The 25,353-nt window shown below is 35.8% G+C and overlaps 3 protein-coding genes across 3 annotated transcripts; 1 reads left to right on the forward strand and 2 right to left on the reverse strand.

Annotated features, from left to right (window-relative positions):
* Nucleotides 1-310: 310 nt before the first annotated feature.
* On the reverse strand, nucleotides 311-9,364 carry LOC106644797 (uncharacterized). Its single transcript, XM_089597840.1, has 9 exons — nucleotides 8,605-9,364; nucleotides 6,998-7,138; nucleotides 4,697-6,607; nucleotides 3,239-3,358; nucleotides 2,167-3,153; nucleotides 1,793-2,083; nucleotides 1,489-1,719; nucleotides 1,230-1,414; nucleotides 311-1,159 (listed from the first exon to the last, which is right to left on the reverse strand). The coding sequence occupies exons 1-9, from the start codon at nucleotides 8,803-8,805 to the stop codon at nucleotides 994-996; spliced, it is 4,233 nt and encodes a 1,410-aa protein (XP_089453966.1). The 5' UTR covers nucleotides 8,806-9,364; the 3' UTR covers nucleotides 311-993.
* A 3,204-nt stretch (nucleotides 9,365-12,568) lies between these two features.
* LOC106644795 (sperm-associated antigen 6) lies at nucleotides 12,569-21,938 on the forward strand. The gene is made up of 10 exons (XM_089597841.1): nucleotides 12,569-12,593; nucleotides 12,690-12,955; nucleotides 13,050-13,260; nucleotides 13,326-13,504; nucleotides 13,565-13,738; nucleotides 13,814-13,966; nucleotides 14,034-14,183; nucleotides 14,254-14,412; nucleotides 19,096-19,241; nucleotides 21,797-21,938. Exons 1-10 carry the CDS (start codon nucleotides 12,569-12,571, stop codon nucleotides 21,936-21,938), a joined length of 1,605 nt encoding a protein of 534 aa, XP_089453967.1.
* On the reverse strand, nucleotides 16,855-17,956 carry LOC106644821 (uncharacterized). The gene is made up of 2 exons (XM_014360496.2): nucleotides 17,715-17,956; nucleotides 16,855-17,034 (listed from the first exon to the last, which is right to left on the reverse strand). The coding sequence occupies exons 1-2, from the start codon at nucleotides 17,925-17,927 to the stop codon at nucleotides 16,945-16,947; spliced, it is 303 nt and encodes a 100-aa protein (XP_014215982.1). The 5' UTR covers nucleotides 17,928-17,956; the 3' UTR covers nucleotides 16,855-16,944.
* Nucleotides 21,939-25,353: the final 3,415 nt, after the last annotated feature.

Raw genomic sequence — 25,353 nt, forward strand, 5'->3', positions numbered from 1 at the left:
TTACCCGTACGAAAAAGTGATGGAATCCAGGACACCTCGGACTTTCACCTTACCACCTCTCTAGCGGTACATACTTACCTCCGCTGTACAAACTATATTCTTTTATTTTTACTCTTCCGAGTCATCATTTATTTTTTTTATAATGGGCCTTAAAGTATATTCAACAAACTTCAAATTTTTTTTTTCTTTTTTCGAAACGCTTTGTTTCAATGACAACAAAACCGGTTAAGTATACAATAGAAGGTAGAGGCCGGTAAGTTTGTTGGAAGTTAAACGTGAGCGAGGCATCTCAAGTCAACGCCGTCAAGAGTGATATATTAGCTTGATATTCAGGTCAAAAGTGAATAAAAAGTGTTGGTTTTTTTTTTTTTTTTTTTTTTTTTTTTTTCAAAACTTTATTAGAAAATTATAAAATGTAGGTACACGTTTGCTTGTTTGTTGTTCAGTCTTGAACATATTGAGTACATGTTAGTTCCTTAAAAAATATAGTCTTTATGCTTCTTATTACTTATATCCTCGAAAATATTGAGCTTATCAAAATATGAATCAATCTTAGGCGTAAGTTTTCAAAATTTATCTTCCGACGTGTAAAAATATTTTCACATTTCAAGCCTTACGATTATTTTTCGCGATTAAAAAATTGTTATAAAAATACTGCCATGAGATCGTGTTTTAATTAACACGTATTGATTCGAGGGGATTATATTTCAGCTTATACTTTAATAATGGAGTACAAAAATTACTTTTTATCATTTTTTTTTCTTCTTTTTTTCCTTTTTTTTGCACTTATACTTAATTTACCTTGTTTTTCACGGATAACTTCCCGTGACACAAGTTTAGACGCATCGTTTACACAAATTCATCATTTCGATGATATATAAAAAATATGTTTATTCCCTAATGGAAAATACTACTGTAAAAAAATAGTATAAAAACGTGTTACAAAATATTGAGCCTTATTTCGTTCGTCACTATGAACCCTGAAATAGTATTTTAATTTTTTGCTTTAACTCTGGCAGTTCTGTTTTTTGAGTAACTTATCGGTCTTCGTGTTAGATAGTGTTGTAAGTCAGGCCTATCCTTTATGCATTTTTTCATGTGTTCTTTCAAATTATCAAAACGATTACTGGGAGCTTTTCCACAAGAAGGGCAACCGAATCTGCAAAAGATATAAATGTTAAAGTGCACCAAAAGCATGGCGAGCCATTTGTTAAAGAAGCAGAACAAACCTTATGCTACTGTGTACCGCCATGTGCGTTGAGAGATTAGCCTTTGACTTACATTTTTTACCACACTTGGAGCAAATGTACTTGTAAATAGATTCATGGTGATACCACGTGTGATCTCTGAGGGTATGTTTACTCTTGTAAAAATTGCCGCAATAGTTGCACTTGTATCGAGGTGGGAAATGAGTCTGTTGAAAAATGTTATATGTAGCGCAAAAAAATTAAGACTCTGCAAATGTATTATAAAAGATAAGAGACTTACAATTTTGTGATTGTTTAATGCCTTTTTGCTGACGAATGACTTTTCACAATTGTCACAGGCATAATTTTTCTGATGTGACCTTTGCATGTGCAGCTGAAGGGACTCTCTGCTCAAGAGATAAGAGGAACAAAGGTTACACTTGAATCTGCGGCTTTTGTCATGAATCACTCTGTGAGTTTGCATTTGGTTTTTTCGGTAAAATAATTTACCACATATGTCACAAGGAAAATCCTAAAAATAAATACATTTTAATAACGGTAGGTGAAAGAATTTTTATAATAATTAAATCAAGTATTTCCATTACTTTGGCTAATTTTTGGTGGTGATTTAATATGTGACTCCTAACTGATTGTTTGCTTCCGCATTTGAATGAGCAAGAGTCACATTCGTAAGGTTTCAGGCCCTGGTGTCCGTTAATATGATCCACCAAAGCGCTATGCGTATTGTACGTTTTTGGACACAAATGGCACGAATATGGCTTAACTTTGAGATGAACTTTATTTATGTGGATTTTAACATTTGAGACGGTAACTGTTTTAAAGTTGCACTGTTTGCACAAGTACGGTTTCATATCCAAGTGTCCTTGAATGTGTACCTGAAAACGTATTTTACAATTTTGTTAAAATTCCATTGAATACCTAAAATTTTGATTATTTAATTTATTACGATGATACTTACTCTACACTTATCACGCCTGTCAAAAATCCGATTGCAGTTTTGGTAAGTACAGACGTAGGATTTTTTACTTTTGTTGTTCATTTGTTTCGTCATATAACTAGATATTTTTTCCTCGTCAATGAGTGAATGGTCCATCACATAAGATTTCTCTATTTCTTCTTTCTGTTCTTTTGTGAGTAATTTCGACATCTTTTCATGTTTTGATGAGTTAAATGGACTAGATGGGGAGAACTGCAAATAAGATTCAGATACTTTTGCTCCGTCAATTTCATCAATTTTGCCTGATAGGTGCTCTTTGGAAAAAAACGATTGGTCATTGGAGCCGTTGAGAATTGTTGGGGTGTACAAGGAGTCGGTATCTGCAACTTCATTTTCAAAGACCATTTTAGTATTTTCGGTGTTTAAAATGATTTCCTGAACTTTTACTATTTCACCCGTACCATCTGCCATCACTGCATCGTCAAGTTGCAAATTTGCGTTGATCGAATCAATTTTTATAGGCATGATAATTGATGTGCCTTCGGAAGAATCAACTACCACCGTTCCTTCAAAAATAACGTCTCCTTGATTATTGCATCCGACATCATTGGGATCAACATTTTCTTTGATATTTTTTGTCTTAGAACTTGTAATTTTTGGAGAATTATTGATACTTTTCATCTTTTTATTATTCTTAACGTTTATCTTTGTACTTTCAGTCACGTATTTAGGCGTATTTCTACCAACTCTTTTTGTTTCCAAACTTCTTGAATTCTTTATTTGCATTAAAATATTTGCTGTTTGTTCCGTATCAAATGTATCTAACATCATTGAGTTGCTTATTTGTGGACTCGCATTAATGGTAATTTCATCACACGGCTTATCACAAATATTATTACTATTTGGAAGATTATCTGAAGTTGATTTTTTGCTGGGAGAAGCATTCTCTTTATCGGATTCTCCATCGCTTTCAGGTTTTTTATTTGGCACTTCTATATTTGACGCATTCTGATTACAGTTACGCTTATTTAATAATTTAACAATCATACAGATCAAGAAAAAATATGTTTGTATCGTAAATGTATTTTCTTACCAGTGAGGAATGCAAACTTTTTTGAGTATCATGGCACTGTTTTTGGAAATCGCTTATAAATTCCAAGCCTCCTATACATAGTAAACATACGTAGTGTGAGAGTCCATCGTCTGGTCGGACCTGTGACGAAAAATAAATACAAATTTTTCTAAATCGTATGAAATTTTTCTACAACTACATGATGCGATCCATTATTCTAGCTTTTCAAACAGGAAAGGAGTACGAGATTGGTAAAGAAAAGGTCTCTAGTACTAAAAAAAATGTGAGTAACTTTATTTCTAACTCTCATAACTCATGACATTGCTAGTTTATAGAAAATAATTCTATTGCTGTACAGAAATATTTTTCCAACAAAGATCTCATGGGTTCAAAACTTAATACAAAAAATATTTATTGCTTTCGTACATTATGAAAAAGAGATTAACTTTTTTTCCATGCCATACGTCTCAAAAAATAAGGATACTACAACTACAATAGGTATAAGATTCTTATAAAAAAAACTACAAAGTGGCAGTAGCCTTATAAATAGTTTTTATAGTCTTTTACAAATATCTTTTCGTAAATCACTTTTTTCTCAAGGCACTTCATCTATTACAGCTGTCATTTTGAAAATTTTAACACTAACGGTATTTTCGACAGACTTTAACATTTCGTTATACACTTGGTGAAACTTGACTTATAATTCGCACAAAAAAAAAATCTTTTAATGAGAGAGAAGTTGCTTCGTGGAATCATCCAATAAAATACTGCCATTTTTACAAGTCAAGTTCCAGACTGTGTAAATACGCTTAGGCACTTTGTAAGTTTTAATAAAGTACATCTAGATCAAAAAAAAAAATATGGATGTACTTTGAAATTAAGCTCGTAAAATCTTTAAATTTCATTGGAGTTTGCGTTTTGCCTAATGTACAAGAAATTTTAATGTACATGATTATCTACAGTGAACAAGTTCTAATATTTATTTAGAAATCTCCAAAATGTCCAAAAATTTAATTCTTGGAAAGTTTGTAAAAGAACTTGAAAAATATTAAGTTCTATTATCGAATTGAATGACTTTTGGAAGCCCAATAATTTTCATTTAAAGTATAAGATATTGTTGTCTACTGTAATAGCGCATGATTGTTATGTGATTCATCACACAGTACAAACAATTTTAACACTAACAAATCTAATTGTTAAAAAAAATATTAAATTTTATGTAACAGCTTAACGAAGTTCGTATAAAAAATTTCATAATCAAAAATTGATAGCTGATGAGTAGAAAAAAAAAAAAAAAGTTACGATAAGTATATAAAGTCTAGATTAACAAATGACCTAATACTAAGCATTAGAAATTGGAATCAAATGGAACATATTTTTTCCATCGCAATAATCAATTCTTATGATATGTTTATATGTATAAAAAAAGTCATCCTGATTGATCACATATTAAGTAGGTGAATATACTTTCAATCTTCAATTCTCATTAGCGTCAATCACATTTTCATCGTTGGAACCAATCCTTTGCTTGACGTTGGTTTTTTTCTCGATGGACATAAAGTGCCGTCTTCTGTGAACCTTCATGTTATCGCGGCGATTGAACAATTTGCCACACTCAGGGCAGGGATAACTTTTTTCTCCATGAACATGACGATGGGCAGCCAAATGACTTGCCTGCGCGAACGAAGCATTGCATTTCGGGCAAACATGCTTGCGGACACCTTGGTGCTTCAGAAGATGCTCATTTAAAAAGGCCTTGGAAGCGTATCGGTTTTTGCAAATGTTGCAACCAAATGGTTTAGGGTTACTGTGCTGCAACACGTGAGTCTTGTACTTGGAAGCTACTTTGAAAGTTTTGGTGCAAGTCTCGCAGGTGTAGGTGGTCGTATGCCGTGTTTTAATGTGCTCGTTCAAGACGGTTAGGCTCGAGTATAGATTGTAACAGAAGCGACATCGAAAATTACGCTTGTCCTTCATGTGAACGCTGCCAATGTGACTGAGTAATCTCGTGCGGTAAGGGAAGACTTTTCCGCAGTATTCACAAGCCAAGTTTTGAGGAGGCATGTGAGATTTAACATGCATTTGTAGCGAAACTTTGTGATGATAGCTTTGATCACAATCGGCGCACTGATATGGTTTGATGCCCTTGTGAACGTTCATGTGCTCAGCCAAATCAAACTTAGATCTGAATCTTTTGGGGCATTTGGAGCATGCGATGGGTCGGGGATTGGTGTGCGAACAACGTATGTGCTTCATAACGTCGGATTTGCAGACAAATCTCGCTTGACACAAAATGCACATGTACTGCTTGATTCCAAGGTGTGTTTTTACATGGACTATGCACTTGTCCTTGCGTTCGTATACTTTTCGGCATATTTTACAAGCGTAACTCATTTGATTGTTCACATGAATCTGTTCAACATTGTCATCGACATGAATCTCTAGACCGTCCATTTTATAGAGTTCCTCTGGATTTAGCGAGCTATTAGAGATATCCTCTGCGTTTTGCAATTTATCAATCAAACTGCGACTATTGTCCCTAGAAGCAGCTGGATTGACAATATTATTAACAAGAGTATTAACTTCATCTGTAGTTCCCTCTTCTAGGAATGTAACTATCGATTCGTCTACTAAACATGATCCTTGATTAGGAAAAACTTTGGCTAGTACAGTCAAGGAATCTGTCTCTTGTTTCTTACTCAATTCAACTGTAAAACTTATATCTTCAACATCACTGCTGCGACTTGTAGGCTCTTTCACAGCAACACCTATACCAGGAGTATTAGTTATAGCTGACAATACTTTGTTCAAAGTATTGGTAGGAATTTGGATTTTATTAATGTAATCCTCTTGATTATTTATCTCTCCTACAATTTGATTTGCGTTAGAACTCTCATTAGAATTCGTTGTACTGTCAACACTACCGTTGTGACTTCTCAGTCTTTTCTTTTTTATAGAGGCACGTTTGGTTTTTGATACATTAACGTCTGTATCGGACGATTCTGTACTCAGACTACTTCTGAGTTTACGTGTGGTAGTTGTTATTTCCGGTTGCTGAATACTTGCTAATAAATTTTCATCATTTTCAAAATCAATTTGTACATCTAGAGTTTCGTTTTTTACATCAGTTTTTGTTAGTTGACTCCTAAGATTTCTTGTTTTAGGTGAAACCTTTGCACAGCTAGTTTCATCTAGATTTGTATCATTTTCTGGAGGGTTCAAATTTTTATCACAAATGTTATTATTGTTCAAATTGCTGATGCAATGTTCAACTATGCTTTCGTTGCTTATAATAATTTCAGCATTTTCTATCAAACTGATAATATTGTTTTCAGCAATTGTTGAAGTACTTGGTATTGATATTATTGATTCTTCAGGTTTCTGTTCATCCTAAAGAGAGATCAAATTAGAAAATCGGATGGGTACCATTTACTAAATTTTACTGCCATCTCGTGCTATTAAACAATTTTCGTACAGTTGAAGACAACAAATGACTAACATTAAATTTAAAACTGCATAAAATTGATCTAATCACGGATAACTTTACTGAAACAATATTGTGGACCCAATGACGTTATTTTAAATAAAAAAAAATAATTAAAATATTCTCGGCTTGGTAGATAATTTTAAAAAGTTGGAATTTTATTACAAGTGCAGATAGATGTAAGTTTTGATCCTAAAATCAAATCACACGATGGAATAGAAGAAATAAAAATTTTGCAGACTGCACAAATTGTTAAAGAGCAATAGAGCAGTAGATTGATGAAGGTACAAACTTACAACATTTAAAGATGGTAGGTTGTACTGATCGTGTAACACGTTTTGGATGAGCAGACACTCCTCTTGAAAGTCGCACACAAATTCAAGTTTACCCACACACTGTATGCAGATCGCCTTGGGCAGAGGATCGCTCTCATCTATCTAGATTTAAACATAACGCATCTTTCAAAATCCAGACAGTGATGATTTTTAGTCAGTTTCGTTTTGTTAGTGACAGAATTTTGTCGGTTTTCGAAAGTGTTTTGGAAAGCAGGTTGGTTTTATGTGACTTTAGTGTTAAATGATTAACAGATTTTTACACCACGCACCTTTTGTTTTTTACCCTACTGCTCTAGAGGCCGCGATCTTTTTAGCATAATGGATACCCAAACAATTCTCTTCTAATTTGACTCTTACTGCTACCTTTTTCCAATTGCAAGCTATTCATTTTAAAACTAATTATTATACAGGTTTTTTTTTTTTATTTTACAATGTTACAACACATAAAAAAAAAAAAAACTACCTCTGTTAATGTTAAAGGAAAAAAAAAAAAAAAAAAAAAAAAAAAAAAAGAAGTACCTACATCGTAAAAATATCTAAAAGCCGTGTATACACGAAAAAATAAAAAAAAAACCACAATAAATACGTAAGTTCATAATTGAAAGGTGTGTGAAAGGAAAGGAAATTAAAGGAGAGACGGGGAAAAAAACCAAAAAAAATAAATTAATACGGAGAAAAAAAAGCACACAAGTAACAATGGAATCGCATCATCGGTATGGGTAAAAAAGCATATGCATGTAATATTAATATTTGCACACAAAAAAGGTGTTTATATCCTTTAAATTCTACCAGCAGAGCATCACCAAAAGGTACTCCTACATCCAAGACCAAGAAAAGATGCAGAATCAAAGCGTTCGAATAGGACGCGCTGGAAGATATAAGTAAGCAGAGGAAGGATCAACGCCGGCATTTGGCATGGAGTCGAGAGAGATAGAGAGCCGCGAGGAAAAGTGCGCACCCTATCCTGAAGAAGAAGAAGAAGAAGAAGACAAGGGGGAAAAAAGAAAACATGGGTAGAAAAAAGCGTCTGGGTGCGTCACTGCAATTCTCTCCCGAGCATTGGTATATATAGGTATATATTATGCACCGCACGCGCGACGCGCGACTCCGAAAAGTGTGTGTGTATCTCTCGCGTTTTCTTTCTCTTTCTCTCCTGGTGCCGGCCATTTTTCTAAACCCCCTCACGGCCATGCTTGTTGTGTGTACGTGTGCTTACAAGTAAGTATATGTGAAATTTTGTGCAAAAAAATATGCATACCTCAGGTACACCTACCAAATTAATGACAAAACTATTATATACATTCTACGTTGTTACAACAATTACAAGCAAGTGCAAAGCAAACTTCTACTTAAAAGCAGATCATAGGTGTACTGAAAGAAAAAAAAAAAAAAAAGAAAGAGAAAGAGCCGAGCCTGAGACCACCAGGAAAGAAAAAACATCGAGACACATCAACAGGCCCTTGTTCTTCTCCTCGTGCTCGTTCTCCTTTTCTCTTTTCCGTACACCATACAATATAATGTAAGTACAGCTCTGCGAGACGATAAAGGACACGCGGTCTTTAGCTTACCAGGATGGAGAGCCTCGTCTCTATCTTGTGGACGAGGTCGCGCTGGGTGCTGTATTCGCCGAATAGGTCGACGATCTGGAGCTCCAGCTTGCCACAGAGGCGGCACAGTTTGCTGCCGCTTTCGTCATCCAATGCCTGGGAGGCATTATCCTCTTCCGTCTCCATTTCGACGTCGTCCACTTCCCCGTTGCAACTGGCCATTTCTCTCGCCTCCCGTTTCCCTCCACCTTCCGTTGTTGATATGTTGTTTACCCTTGAAGGCTGCCTGAACAGGCACTCCGACTACTTGGATCTCTCTCTCCGCGTCCGCGTATACGTTGGTTGGTTGTACTACGCGACAACGCGACTCTCTCTGTTCTGTTTCTGCAATGTAGGTATATACTCCTATATATGTATATATGCCAGTGTGTGGACACTATGTAGCCGTGTAGTGTAGAGTAGACGTGGAGGTGGATGGTTGGCGTTAGCGACGTATATACACCCACATATAAAGGAGTTGTAGATGTAGATGGTATCTCCTTTTACTCGCACTCGCGAATCGCGACACGGCGACGCAGTTGCGACTCTATGCTTATGTGTACATATTTATTGTTTACTTACTATTAGGTAGTTACATACTGCGCGTTCTTTCTTTCTTTCCTTCAATGTAAGCGTGTAAATAAAGTAGGAACACTACCAGAGTACCGAGTACCGGCTCTAAGCCGAGTCCACCGACTAGCCGCGAACTATTGCAGCCTCTGAGAGAGAGAAAGATGTGTGCGCGCGCGCCTCTCCCTCTCCCCCAATATCCCCAATGCTTTTGTTTAAACTGCCTGCCTGCAGATGTATACGCGCAACTTTCCTCTCTCTGTCCGGTCCGCGCGTCCGGCAACTCCGGCTTCGGTGCGACGACTATTTACATGAGCGTCGAACCGTATACTTACTTACACCAAACCAAAACAAAAATGTTCTACTACATAAAAACACGATGCATGTAAGCATCTGAAAAAACTTTGTCTTACGCAGCACACACTGTTTCTATTATCGAATGTAAAATACATTCGGTCCAATGGATGCCACATTGGTCCTTGTACATAAAAACCGAGGGATGGACGTTGTATATACGTAGGTAGTATTATACAACGAGGCAACGAAGGGTGAGAACGTAAAAAAAAACAGCGTCTTACAGTTAGCAATTAGATTAAAAAACTGAGAAAAAAAAAAAAAAAACCAACAACAAGTAAAAAAACAAATTTAAAAAAAAGGAACCGAGTCACCTAGTTCATCCTCGATCGTTTGCATACGTATATAATATATTAAGGAAGAGGACGCTTGTCCGTCGCGCACCGCACTTCTACTACTTATACAATGGGGGGATGCAACACTCACCACACGAGAGATGAGAGTTTGCGTGCGAATGCACACCAGTGCATAAAACATTGGGTATACCTATATATATACGTAGCCGTATTGTAGAAATAAAAGAGGGAGAGCGTTGTTGGGGGCACACGAACAAAATATATTATGTGTTCTCTCCCACGCCATAGGATGCTGCTGTCCCCGCACGGACTATACGGCTGCCATATGCATGTACCTCATAAGCGTGGCAGCGACGAGGCATTTGCAAAAACAATTTGAAAATCTTACCCAAGGACAACGGAGCGAAACGAAACGGACTCAACTTCCCCTTCCCCTTTTTTCTCTCATATTGTTCTTAAGCTTCATCCAAGACGTCTCTCCCCTTATTTTTTTTTTTTTTCGTTCGCATAAGAACAGGTGAAAAATCTCAACAATTTTTCATAAAAATGTTGTGCGCGGTTTTTTTTCTTTTTTTTTTTTCGTTTCGTTCGACCGCGCGATCCCGAGTTTCAAGAGAACAAGTAAAACAAGTCAACGTAGCGTCAGTGTGTTGACTATATGTCGCATGCGGCTATATACACTGCTCTGCATCTACTTAATGACTCGCATGTATGTATGGATAAAAGCGAGCGCGGTGGAGGAGAATTAGTTTTTTGGCGTTACCAATTCCGAGTTTGGAGGAAAAAAATTAAACTCAATTGGTCATTCCGATGCAACTGGGAAAAAAACTGAAGTATAATATACTTTACCATGTCCGGTAATGGTCCAAAAAAAAAAATGGTAAAAAATGTCAAAGACCGGGTTTTGCGTTAGAAATTAACAGTTTGAGTTGAAATAAAAAAGCTTGTGTGCCGTAACAAGACGAAAAAAATGAGCTGCCGATGGAGCCGATTGGTCTAGCGGTATCCTCACAAATTGCAAATACCAATCGATTCCGCTCGAAATTTTGAAAATTTATAACTCTAGGTTTTTTTAAAGATTAAGAGCTGAAATTTAAATACGTTGTAACTTTTGTGTCCACCAACTGTTGCACAAAATTTCAGCAAGATCGGATGTGTACTTTTTGCAAAACGGCACGTTCATCCGAAAAAAGCGCTTTCGTAAAATGGCCCTAAAAATGTTTTGGTGTAATAACGCGCTATTTTTTGTCTGTATCGTCTTCTTTAATAGTTAATTAATAACTTGCCAAAGTTTCAATCTCTTCTCTCGTGTAAAATTTGCTAAACCAATGATGTTGAACTCGTATCTAAAATATCACTGTTCAACATCATTGTTTTAGCAACTTTCACGCGAGAGAAGAGGTTGACACTTTGGTAAATAATAATACGTTGATTAACTATTAAAGAAGGTGATCTCGTAAAAAAAGCGAGTTACTGTATGTACCACGATTTTTGAAGGGCCACATTACGAAAGTGGCTCTTTTTGCATGAAGATGCGGTTTGCGAAAAGTACATACATCCGATTTCGCAAAATTGCACCTTTCGCCCTCGTTAAGAAAAACAGCAGGCGCAACTATACAACCGTGCCCTTCGGACCCTCATTTTTGTACTTTGGGCCCTAGTGACGTAATGCGCCATTTCTCTTTAAACTCAGAGTTGGGTAAAAATTACCGACATTTTCTTCCAACTCCATCACACCAATTGAGATTTTTTAGAATAGTTCAAAACAATAAGTAGTAAAAGGAGTATTACGAACGGACAAAGGGTTTGCGGTGTTCCACAGAATATATGTTATGTGGTGTGCTGCAATATTCCCGCTAAATTTTGGGACATTTACAATGTTTTAATAATTCCACCCTTTCACCCTGGTACATTAGACTAAATAGATACCGGAGATGTTGATGCAAAATTTTTACGAATTGTGCTCGCGAAGGATAAAATTTTGCCAACGATATCGTGTACAATACAAAGGTGCAAGCCTCTTTTTACAAGTATACAAGTGTCCGATATGTCTGACTTTGTAAATACAACGTCTCACTATAATATTCAGTAGTAAAGGCATAAACCGAACAGCCGGTAAGTATGTACATATGTACACACCTGTTCTGTATAAAAATAATGATCGGGACAAGTTGAAAGTTCTCCGTTGTGCATCGCGTTAGTCGATATTTCACATTATTTTTGCATTATACAATGTTTATCCATTTATTTATTTATACACGTATTTTCGTCACTACAAGCTGAAACGAGTTTAATACATTTAATGGCTTTCGTTAATACAATATAGGTATAGTCACGTTGGTTAACCGGCTTAGTTCACGATATACACCGCAAAATCACGAAAGTAACCTTACAACCGCTCGCCGGGTGATGGTTTTTTTCCGGTACTCTCGAAAACCACCAACAAATAATCATCCCTATTTTCTTTTTTTTTCACCCAAGTATACAACAACGGATAATGTAATTTTACATAAACTACGGATTTAGGGACAGAAAGAAAAAATTGTTTTCTTTTTTTTTTTTCCAACATCGGCATAAGTTATATAAAATAATAATAATAATAATAATAATAATGATAATGATAATGATAATCTTAATAACAAAATGTGGATAAGAAGACGCGAATTTTTCGTGGCAAAGCAATAAAGATCTAACCTTGACACGAAAACAGTAGCGACAATAACACGATGACTGCCCGTATCATAACGCAAGGTAAGAAGAAAATAACGTTTTCCCGCGATACTTGTGGAAAAAAAAAACAAAAAAAAACAAAAAAAAAAACAAAAAAAAACCCCACGGAAAGCACAGTATTCGACCAGTACCAGAAGTCGCGAATGCAGTTCGTCCAGACGGTGACGGACCTCGCGTCTAGGCCCCACAACATCGAGTACCTCGAGAACGCTGGGGTCCTGGATCTGCTGTGTCCTCTGTTGTGGGACATGGTGCCGTCCATCCAACAACTGACCGCCATAGCCCTGGGCAGACTGGCCAACCACGACGTCAAGATAGCCGGGGCCATCGCCCGTAGGAACAACGTCTTGCCCCAACTGGTCAAACAAATCGACAAGCAAACCGTACGTGCCGTGTGTTATTGTACATTTTGGAAACCTTGGATGGTGGTGGTACAACCCTGATGCGACTGCACGTGTATTACATATACATTTTTAGGATTTCTTCAAAAAGGCAGCTCTTTTCCTCCTGAGGGCTTTGGCCAAGCACTCGCCGGAAATGGCGTACATTGTGGTGTCGGAGGGCGGCCTGGACGCAATGGCCCTTTGCCTCGAGGATTTCAACCCTGGGGTCAAGGAAGCCGCGGCTTGGGCCGTCGGTTACATATCCAGGCACAACAAATGCTTGGCCCAGTCTGCCGTCGACTCTGGTGGGTGCACAACTTTTTTCCACACAAGTGATTCTCCATGATCCCTCATCCCCCTTGTTTTGCAGGTGCCGTTCCGCTGTTGGTGCTCTGTTTGCAGGAGTCCGAGCTGTGCTTGAAGCAAATCAGTACCTCGGCGTTGTGCGACATTGGCAAGCATACCCCCGAGTTGGCCCAAACGGTGGTGGACGCGGGTGCCATTCCGCTGTTGGCGAGAACCCTCGCCAATCAAGATGCAAAATTAAAGGTATACACTCCACACAATGTGATTCGTGCCAAATGTAATATGGCACTTTTTCTCGTACAGCGTCAAGTGTTGTCGGCCCTGGGCTGCGTGGCTAAGCACACCCCGGAGCTGGCCGAGTTCGTGGTCGAAGCGGAAATATTTCCCGAGGTGTTTTACCACATGAGGCACGCCGACGAGAACGTCGCCAAGGCCGCGGCGACGCTGACCAAGGAGGTTTGCAAGCACACCGTCGAGGTGAGCGTTGGATCGACTTTTCAGCAAATGTATATACACGGCGGGGGATAAAAGTGCTCCTTTTTCGCGCTTCAGCTCGCGCGGCTGGCAGCCAATACGGGCGGCATTGAGTTTTTGGTCGAGCTGATAGACTCGCGAAAATCCTCGACCAAACTGCCGGCTGTCATGGCCCTGGGATACATAGCTGGACACGCGGAACAGTTGGCTTCGATGGTCATCGATATGAAGGTATTTTCTTTTCACATAATGGGTATACTTCGTCAGGTAAATAATTTGAGAGAAAATTTTCGTTTAGGGAGTCGCGCAACTGGCGCTGCTTCTGGAAACGGAGACGGAAAACCACATTCTAGCCATAACCGTTTGGGCGTTGGGCCAGATAGGGAAACACTCGCCCGAGCACGCCCAAGCTCTTGCCGCCACAAACATATTTACGTGTATCTTGGGAGTGAGTGCATGAATACTGTTGGTTCTTATGTGATGTGTGGGATGCTTGACGGGTGAAAATTAACTTGCAGTTGTACGCGAATCCGCAAAACTCGGAAGATTTGAAGATTAAGTGCAAGGTGACGTTGAAGCAGGTTTTGCAAAAGTGCATGTACATCGAAGCTCTCGAGCCTCTTCTTCACGACGCACCGCCAAACATACTCAAATACATACTCGGACAATTCAGCAAGGTGATTCTATTGAATTTTTATCAACGTTATTCTCATTTTTTTACTAAAAATCGGTTTTTGCTTTGAAATATCGAAATTTACCTACGTCGATTTTCATCGTCCGAGCGGCACTGCACTGTGAGATGAAAATAACAAAAGTCATAGAGAATATCCAGCAAAAATTACCATTCCGAACGGTAAATCGGATACAAGCTGGAAAAAATTATTATTTTTAAAAGTAACAATTATTGTTTTGTAGAAATTACTATACTGGAACAGTAAACGTCAAAAGGATCATTCAATAAATTTTATTTTCCCGTATCGAAATTTTTACTGTTAAAACAATAATTTTTACTTTTTGAGCCATGATTTTAACTGTTAAAAAAGTTATTTTTACTGTTAAAATTAATAACTTTTTTCTTTTTTGCCACCTTGCATCCAATTTACCGCGCGAAATAATCATTTTTACTGGATGTTTTCTATAATTTTTATTTATTTTTTTTCTCTCAGTGTGCCAACTGTCTCGCGCTGTCGTATAATGTAAGTGTAACTACCATCAAAGTATCACCAAATTTAATTTTTTTTTTCTTTTTCAAGTACACGACAGACCTTGAGCAACAAACATATTAAGTCAAGTAAAAATATAGCTATGCATGCGTTGTCGAGGATAAGTATATAAATGGGGAAAAAAAATAACAGGTATTTTGATTGCATTTGGAGAAATAAGAGAGAACGTGGGTTCTAGGTATTGCATTTTTGCCGAATTGTCGGACTTGATTGATAAGTAACTGCAAGACGTTTTAAAATTTTTATTTATTAAACGTGTATTTGACGATTTTTTTATCATTGTGTTTATACATTACTTTTAATGTTCATAAATAACTATATGTTCTTAAAGTATAAAGTGATTGTATAAACTATGCATCATACAAGACTATTGATAACGTTTCGTATTATAATAATTTACAGGTAATTTGCAAATATACTGTATTTCGCGGTTCACGAAAATCACGTTTTGCAAAAGCGTTGTGTGTTTCATACGAATTAGGAAATTTTTTATTTTTGATAATTTTTTTCTTCTTTTCTTTTTCATTCATATGCACTCCCAAATAAGCGTTCACATCGTCCACTTAATAAGTCGCTCGATCAGTAATATCAAAAAATCTGACACTCTATCGAAGAATTGGTCAAGCGAGTTTTAAGGCGATTTTTTTTTTTTTTACCATTGATTAGTTTTTTTTTTTTTTTCTTCAGTAATACTACCGATTTCTCTATGTAATTGTTAAAATTCTCATGCACTCACATTTGGCTATTCCAGTCTAGTTGATATACATCGTGATCCCTATATATTACAATTACTGTACATTGATTGGCAAACATTTTTTCCTTGTTGAAACTGCGATAAATAAAGTTTCATCAATTTCTCTTTACAATAGACACAAACGTTTCGTAGTTACACATTTCCCTGATCAACATTGTTAATTTATTTAAATACGTGTATTAAAATCTATAAATCAGTCGAATTTTATAGATTTATATTCATATAGAGTATGCTTATTCGCCAATCGTGTTGTAACTTATTTGAAACACTGATTTTCGGCTATTTAATTTAGCGTGATAACGTTAGTTTTTGAATCGATTGACATTGTTTCAACAGAAATTTGTCAACAAGTTCGCGTATGACAAATCTAAGCAGCAATTATTGACAAAACTTATGAATATCGTAAATGATTGTTACAATAATCGTATTTTCAAGGGTTAGATAACGCGTCGATAATTAAATCAATATCTCTTCAAATTTTAGATAGTTTATGAGTTTCAATTTTTATTTTCAATTGAAAAAAAGCACAACCGTATAATTCAGTCTTTTTTTTAAAGATTTATCATTCAACTCTTTATCGTGTTATCTTATAGAAGTACGTAATTGCAAATGATAAAATTAGCAAAATGATGATGACACGTATGACACACCATTAATGACACTCAAGTCTTACTGTTATAATGTACAATGATTTATAGTAATGGATTCCAATTTTTTTTTTTTTTTTTTTAATTGTTGAAGAAAAAAAGTTTTATCAAATTGCAAAAAAACTATATCAAGTGTAAAAATAAATAAAATTAAAGCAATTTACAAATAATCGTCTTTAACTAAATGCATACATTTTGCTGTGTCGATTCGAATTCACATGGTACAATAAATTTATCTTTTTTTCAATTATTGATAATCAAGTCAAGAGTTTATCACTTTTATTTCGATGCTCTTGTAAGGGACTTGAACGATTGAAACTCCACAACTAATTTTAAATAATAAAACAAAATACTTGTTTGTTATTGAACAAATGTAAAAGAACAGTATAAAACTCAATCAACATAGAACTTTTATGTTTTTTATGGAATGATGAATATTGAACTTACATTGTTTCGAATATATGTTAAAGATAACTTTTTTGTTTAAATGCAATGTATAGTTTATTAATTTTGGATCGATGCATTTTATATTTGTTACAAAAATGAATTGTTGTTAACTAAATTTGTTTAAAAAAAATGTACGATTCACCAATACTTGTGTTCTACGTTCGTGTGTACTTTCATGACAATCGGAACAAATACTAGATTCATAGCATGCAATCTGTCCGAGTGTTTCTGAAAAAAGATAAATTTAGATGTATTTTAAATTGCAAAACATTAATTGAGTTAAGTACAGATAGCATTAGTTTCGGATTGTTAAATAATGTTGCAATGGTTTGCATCCGAGACACCAAGTGTAATTGATAAAAAAAAGTTTTCAAGCAATTATAATTGGCAGTTTTATGATTCAGTTTGTAACTTAAAATTATCACGTATTCTTAAAATGTAGATTTTATAAATAATTTTTTTTTTTTTTTTTTTTTTAATTTTTCAAATATTTGTGTATAAAAAGGTAGGAAAGCTATGAATTTATCTCTTACTTAAATAGGAGAGCCATATATATCACATCTACTATAAATGTCAAATATCTGCAGACTATCATGAATTGTAATACTAGTAATTACATTTTGGTACAAAGCCGAAGAATTGACAGTTTTGCTTGTCATGGCAATTTAAATGATATATTATATTCATGATTATCATCGAAAATAATTTAATCTCAATATCCGGATGTTACAGATCCGAAAGAAAAAAAAAAAAAAAAAAAAAAAAAACAGTTTGATCATTGCTGATATGAAAAAAATTGAGTATTTTTAGAAACATCGTAACCATGTTTTGTTTTTTTACACTACTCGTTACTCGTCATTTTCGTCATTCGCTTTTATACTAGCATAATTGTTCATGTTTCTATTCACCCTGAGCATCTTAAGGAAGCTCCCAAGTACTAAAATAGTTTTCCTGTGCCTCTTGAAGATCCCCGTGTACAAAGCTTCCCTAATATCACGTCGATCACTAACATCTGAATCTATGCTTGACACAGATACTATTGATGGCTTCGAAGACACGGGTTGATGATGAATATTGGTATCACCAGTATTCAAAATGATTCGTTGCTGATTGTTAATCATTTTGCAAAAATCAAAATAGGTGTATTAATTTTTTTTTTTTTTTTTTTCTATTAAAACAGTTTATACGTTGTAAGACTTTATTTTTTTAAGAACCGAACTTTACGGGTGTATAAATTTTCACGGATAAATTGTCAAAGGCACACTAACGATAACACACAACGAGCCACTTCTTTATGGTACTTTTTCATTTGTCTTGCACCGTTTAAATGATGAGTCGTGCGCACAGACGCGCTTAGTTTATCAGCTAAAAAGTCAATGTAGTCTTTGATATATGAGGTTGCTATTTACAGTTGGATTTTCTTCATTGGGTACAATTCGAATAATAGTGCTCCGTTGCTCCTGTTTTTCCTTCGCCAAAGTCACTTATTTTTTTTGCATAACTCGGCGCAATCTTATCTCCTAGAGTCTGTTTTCACACTTGTTTTCTTCTTTGGAATGGTAAATTAATCACATCACTGAAAAGCTCCTTCAATTTGAGGTATGTTTCGTGCTCGTGAAAAAAAGTAACATCAGTACTTTTTGATTCCGATGCGGCATCTGGTTCACTGAAAGCAAATGTAAAGCGTCAAGTGGCTAATATAGACTGAAAGCAAAGAAAAAAAAAAGAGGCATCAGGAAAGAGAGAGAGAGAGAGAGACCAAAACCATAATATAAGTAGGAGGGAGAGGTGAAAAAATGTTTTTGACTCAAGGATGGTATATTTAGACGCTGTTTGTTTAAAAGACCAGTGCCAATGTCCTCGTTTCCAAATGCAAAAAAAAAAAAAAAAATAAATAAAGCAAAATTCCCAACAAGTTCCATTTCCTATTTGAAAACAATGAGAAAGTTTGCATTATTACAAATGATTGCCGGTCTAGTACATTTAAATGCATGAAATGAACATAAAAGTGATATGTAATTTATCATTATTTTTCCACTTGACAGATATGGAGATTTAATGATTTGGAAGTATACATATATACGTGTGTGTGTGTGTGTGTGTGCGTGTACAATTGACGTCAATGTTGATTTCTAGATAAATATGAATTAAAAATATCCAAGACGACACGCTTCCCTAGAGATAAAATTGACACATGTGTTTGATGTTTGTTTACAAAAATAAAACAATCAAAGATAATTGCTTACATGAAGGATTATTTTCTTATTGGGACTAATACGTCTCCCATAGATTTTACCAAGCGATGCCAGAGCAAGAAGGCTATTTGTGACAACAGGAGGTTTGAAGAAGGTACAAGAAATTCGGGCAGATCTAGGCTCAACACTGGCCGAGTACATAACAACAATCAACTGCTGCTTCCCAGAAGAAATTGTCAGGTTCGTATTTGTTTGTGCAATGCACATGTTTTTGTAAACGAAATTTTTTCCGCGGAATTTCCTTTCCCCCCCCACTTTCGGCTTGCAATAACACGCAGTTTGTTGTCAGAGAAATGTGGCTACCAAGAAAGCTCCCCCCCTTTGGTTATTCACTCGATGGAATGCACTTTTTTTTCTTTTTTTTTTTTTTTCCATCTCAACACACACGGTAGAACAAGCGATGGGCTTGACGTGTTTGCACATCAGTCAAAATGAGCATGTACAACCTATACGTGCGCTTCAGGCAACTCAATATATCAATTTATTTCTCACGTGTATACCTATATATATGGGCACAGAGAGAAGTCGTAAAGTAATTGCGAGACCCAAACGAGGCACAATAAACCATGATAAGTGGATGGCATCGGAGTGACAAGAAAAAAAAAGAAAAATGTTAAACAGAATCAAGTTGGCTCGCTCCGATGCGTGCAACTTAGTTATAGGTACACATGTATACGCGTTATCATCTTCGAGAGAATGTCATCGGGTTAATGGTCGAGGGCTCGAGTTGCGAGTGTTGTACTTATACTTACTTGCACGACAGCCAGGGGTGTTCGCGAGGCCGCCTCCTTGCCTCCGACGTCTCCGATGGGGCAAGCGGCAAAGGAAGAAGGAAAAAAAGAAAAGAAAAAAAAAAAAAAAAAAAAGGAAAAGAAACTGACACCTGCAGCCCCTCCAAAGCAAAAAAGAAAGGCACTCGACGATTATCCTCCGGATCACTGCCGGGCTTCGTTTGTTGTTTTCCTCGCTCGTTTCGGGCAATTTGTTTGTTTTTTTTTTATTTCTTTTTCCTCCTCAACTGTCGCGACAGCCTCACTCTGGCAATGGAGCGGCCATAGTGCATTTTGTGCCACTATACACAACGTACTACACAGCTGAGTCGAAAGTGCCGTCTATACACTGCGAGATGGGGAGAGCGTGGGAGGAGGAGCTGCCACATACACAGTAGCGTTAGGGGCTGCTCGCGCGTGGGTGTGTGTGTATGTATATGCCAATGTCGTCCACTAGGTATATGGTAACTTGGTGTCCCACGTCACCCTCCCACAAAATTAGTTTGCGCGGAAGAAAAAAATTTCGCCGATCCAGCTGAACGTTTATTCGAATGCGAACAAAAATTACATTTATGAAATATTACGTTATAAAGAGATCATTTAATTTTATTTGAATTCATATTATTTGGTTTCAATAACTGCTTATTTTATTCAAATTAATATTTTTTTTTTTGTATTTGAATAAACGGTTGTTTGGGTAGGCAAATTTTTTTTTTTTTTTTTCAGGGTGCCCATCGCTGATCAGGGGTTTAAAAGACTGTCCATCAAATAAACACAAAGCATTGTGTTATCTTTTTGTTTTTGTTTAGTCGTGAACTTCTCAGCATTGTATTCCATTAAGTTATACAAGTTTTTTAATTTTTAACAACAAATTTATTAACCACCAACATATATACTTTTTTATAATTTCATCCAAATACATTGTTTTGTAAAAAAAAATTTCTAAGAGTTTTTATCATAAGATATCTTGAAACAAAAAAAAATCAATAAATTGATTTCCCGAAATTGATAAACTCTTGATGACAAAAAAAAAAAAAAAAAAAAAGAACTAGTCGATTAAACTGATATTTTCTTCTTGAACGGTGATACCTAGGTATTGGATAACCAAAAAAATCTTAGTTTTGTTGAAATCTATGAAAGTGATCCTAAAATATGACTGATTATATAATGTGCCTACTTACGCCCACGCACACCCACATAACTAATTTTTTTCAATTTTACTTAAATCCTTTTTTTTTTGAAAAAAATTCCATGATCAATCAGATTTTCTTCTAGTAAATATCCTAAAACAACTATAAAAAACTGATAAACCGATTTTAAAAAGTCTATAAAATCGAAAAATCAAAATTTTATTTTTCAGTGGTAATAGGCATTTGTAAACAAAAAAGTGGCTAAATTTACGCATTTGTGGCACGACTGCCACGTTTCTTGCCAGTGCAAAAAATATAACTATATTCATATAAGTTTGAACAAATTTTATGGATTTATTAATGTCGCTTTATTACATTGATTTTTAGCTATTTTTATTGAATATCGTTGTTTAGACCATAATAATCACAATTTCGATATAACTGTGTATTTTAAAACGTGAAACAACAAGATCTACAAACATACCAGATCGACCACACATGTTAAATCTAATACATAAATTGTAGCGAAAAAACTGATTTTTTGACTTGCTGGAATATTTCCTTAAATTTTCAGGGCATCCAACTTTATACTTAAAATATTTGTTGCCTTCTAGTACATCAGAGTTGTAATTCGAATGAACGTAAACAATATAAAAAAAGTTGTATTTCAATGAGATCTTGATTTTTTTTCGACTACACACAAAACTTTAACAAAAATTAATCATTTTTTTAGCCACTGGACGCTAACTCGAGGCTTGGAAATTATAAGGCATAATAGAAAATAGTTGATTTTATAACCATTTCAAATGAACTTTTTCCATGACTTTTCGTACAGGTACTACTCTCCTGGTTATCCTGATAGTTTATTGGAGGCAGTAGACCAATATCAACCAAATTGCTCGCAGATGGAGATTAAAAGTGAATGTTCGAATGAGAAAAGCACTTCGAGCGCTTCTGCATGTGACAATAACGATTAAATCTTTTAACAATGTAAGGTATTGAAATAAAAGGGGTGTTTGATTAAATTTTAAGTGTCAATATGTAGAGGAAGCAAATAAATCATATTTTTTTAAAGGTATGTATTTTACTCTGGAAGCTAATATGTGAAGCTAATATATTCTGTGGAGGAGAAAAGTATAGGTGCATAAATATCGTATTATTTTATCACCTTACTTTTTTTTCTCTTGGAACGGCAATAATAACATTATTTTTTAACACAAAATCTTACCCTCAAAACAATAAAATCACTTTTCTTTGGCACATTGTGCATAAAAAACATCAAGCACACTGTAACATGTAAAAAAAAGTTGTTACATAAAGAGCCATATGTTCGAGTAAGATATGAGGCAAGCCTGTGGAATCCATCGGAGTCGTTCTAAAGCCAATTGAGAACACATTGTTGCTGTCGTCACGATCAAGATGCAAGTATTGGGCTCCGGTGTTCAAATGAGTCAATTTTATTGCTGTCAAGTACATCTCCTTGATCGGAGTGATCTGATCAACCATGAACCCACTGAGGACTTGTCCTTCCTTCAAATCAATTGAACTGCTACTCTTGATACCATTATCTTTCAGAGAAGTTTGAATGTTTGACGCAATACTAGAAGTGCCAAATTTACGGCCGACCGTAACGATGCACACGCTTAATTGTAAATTTAAAATGAAGGGTTTGCAATAAAATAACATCCGGAAACGCCTTAGGATTTTGTCAAAGGATGTTTGAAGAATATTTGAGAACTTTAGCAACATCAAAATTTTTAATTTTTATTGTTGTTTTTCATACTTGAAAGTGGCGATTTTCACGGTTTTTTAAACTTTGTACAATTAATATCTCGAAAAGTATTGATTTTAGAGAAAATTTGCAAGACATCTTTTTTGTTTAAAATTGTCCAAAAAAGCAAAAAAAATTTTTTCCAGGGCAAAATAAACAATATATTTCATTTGTTTAAAAAATTTTGTTTGAACATTTTTCCTACAACTTTGAAGCCTGGCAACATGCAAATTCGTTTTTAGGTGATCATTTTGCGTAAGATCATGCAAAAAAATCCTATCCAAATAATTTCTCCCACGAGTTCCAGATTATGACCCGGACTATAATTGATAAGTCGAAACGTGGAAGAGTGGGCGGAATGGACGGGGCTAAAGCGAGGAAAGCGTTCCCCACTCCGAGTTATTTCGTTGAAAAACAGCACTGGTACCAGCGTTGGGTTAGGCGGATTCAATATCGGAACTTTTTCCCTAGATCGTATATATAGCTATACGATCTAGGGAGAATGTTCCGTCGAGCAGACAGCACAGCAGTGAAGGGGCATTGCCAAAGACACGCGGAAATTCAAAATTGTAATATTAATAACACAAGCGCCTATCACCCAATGACCCGGGGCGCTAACTGGCCACTCTGTTAAATAAATAATTTTTAATAACACAAGCGCCTATCACCCAATGACCCGGGGCGCTAACTGGCAACTCAGTTAAATGAATAATTATTAATAAATAACACAAGCGCCTATCACTCAGTGACTTGGAGCGCTAACTGGCCACTCTTTTAAATAATTAATTATTAAAATAACACAAGCGCCTATCACCTTATGACCCGGGGCGCTTACTGGCTACTATTGAATAATAAATTATCAAGGAATTACAAGAGCGCCATTTAAAACGATCTTTGTCGTACTAGATAGGCAATCAAAATTGTGATATGTTTACATAAATGTTATCGATCAAGTTTTTATTATTTAATAGTGTTACAAATAAGTGTCCTGGATCATCAGGAAAAAGGTGCTTGACATATTTATTAATAATTATTTATTTACTAGATTTGCAATTAGCGCCCCAGGTTATACGGTGATAAGTGCTTGTGTTATTTTAATAATTATTTATTTAAAAGAGTGGCCAGTAAGTGCCCCGGGTCATTGGGTGATAGGCGCTTGTGTTATTAAAAATTATTTATTTAACAGAGTTGCCAGTTAGCGCCCCGGGTCATTGGGTGATAGGCACTTGTGTTATTAATATTACAATTTTGAATTTTCGCGTGTCTTTGGCAATGCCCCTTCACTGCTGTGCTGTCTGCTCGACGGAACATTCTCCCTAGATCGTATAGCTATATATACGATCTAGGGAAAAAGTTCCGATATTGAATCCGCCTATAACCCAACGCTTACTGGTACTGAAAGCCCGCAAAAGTAGGCTGACTGAAGTCTGAGTGTGTATTCCGCAAATGCTGCCAGCAGTTAAGTTACGTAGGTCGTGGTAACGCCGCATGGTCGGGCAGCGCTAGCGTCAACCTGTACTAACTGTCGGTGGGTTCCGCATGTCAACAAACTTTGATATTTTTTACTGTTTTCGCTCCCATGCCATCTGATATTTCGGAGTTTGTTGACATGCGGAACCCACCGACAGTTAGACTTAGTACAGGTTGACGCTAGCGCTACCCGACCATGCGGCGTTACCACGACCTACGTAACTTAACTGCTGGCAGCATTTGCGGAATACACCCATAGTCCGCAGGCTAAGTATACGTCCTTAACCGCCTTTTTCACTAACGTTTAGAATAATGATTGAGACAATCAATGATTGTATCATGAGTTTTTGTATAAAGTTCAATTTATACAAATAAGTTGGTAAATATAGGCACACATGATTAATATTTAAACATTTTAAGCTGTATAAATATATAACATAGATTCCAAATATGCATTATTACCGCTGGAATATGCTAACAAAACCAAATATCCGTCTTTCTCACCCAGCAAAATAATAGGTATCTGTATAATCCTGTATCAATTTATTGCACACATGCGAAATGTTCAATGACAGTAAACAATGACATAATTTCAAACTTTACTTTCAACTCTTCATTTCACGCGTAATTTTACAATGCAATTGATAAATTATTATTCATACAAAAGTATTAATATTCTTATAGGAGGTCGATTTTCAGGCAAAAGATTATTTGTAAACTTGCCGTAAACAGCACAGCCAATGTCAACTTTTTATTTTCTATCTACACAACTAGTTGCGGCTGGTTTTAGCGTTTCAGATTTCTAAACTAAAAAGTGGCCCTAAAATTCTGAAGGAAAGCTTTAGATATTTTAGGCCCTAGAGCCATGTTGTCAATTATAAACCAGCCGCAACTTATTTGACAGATACAAAATGAAAATTCAACATTTTCTGTGCTGTTTGCGGCAAGTTTACAATTTATCTATTACTCGAAAGTATAAATATATAGGAGGTTAATATTCGTATAAAACATACACTGCAAACTTGCCGCAAGTAGCACAAACATCGTTAATTATTTATTTTGTATCTATTTCAAGAGTTGCGGCTGGTTTATAAGTGACTAAATGGCTCTAGGGCTAAGCTGCCTAAAGCTCTCCTTCAGAATTTCAGAAG

Source organism: Copidosoma floridanum, unplaced genomic scaffold (genome assembly GCF_036245765.1).
Source record: "Copidosoma floridanum isolate Cflo_tuat_1 unplaced genomic scaffold, Cflo_Japanese_pri ptg000040l, whole genome shotgun sequence".
Taxonomy (NCBI): domain Eukaryota; kingdom Metazoa; phylum Arthropoda; class Insecta; order Hymenoptera; family Encyrtidae; genus Copidosoma; species Copidosoma floridanum.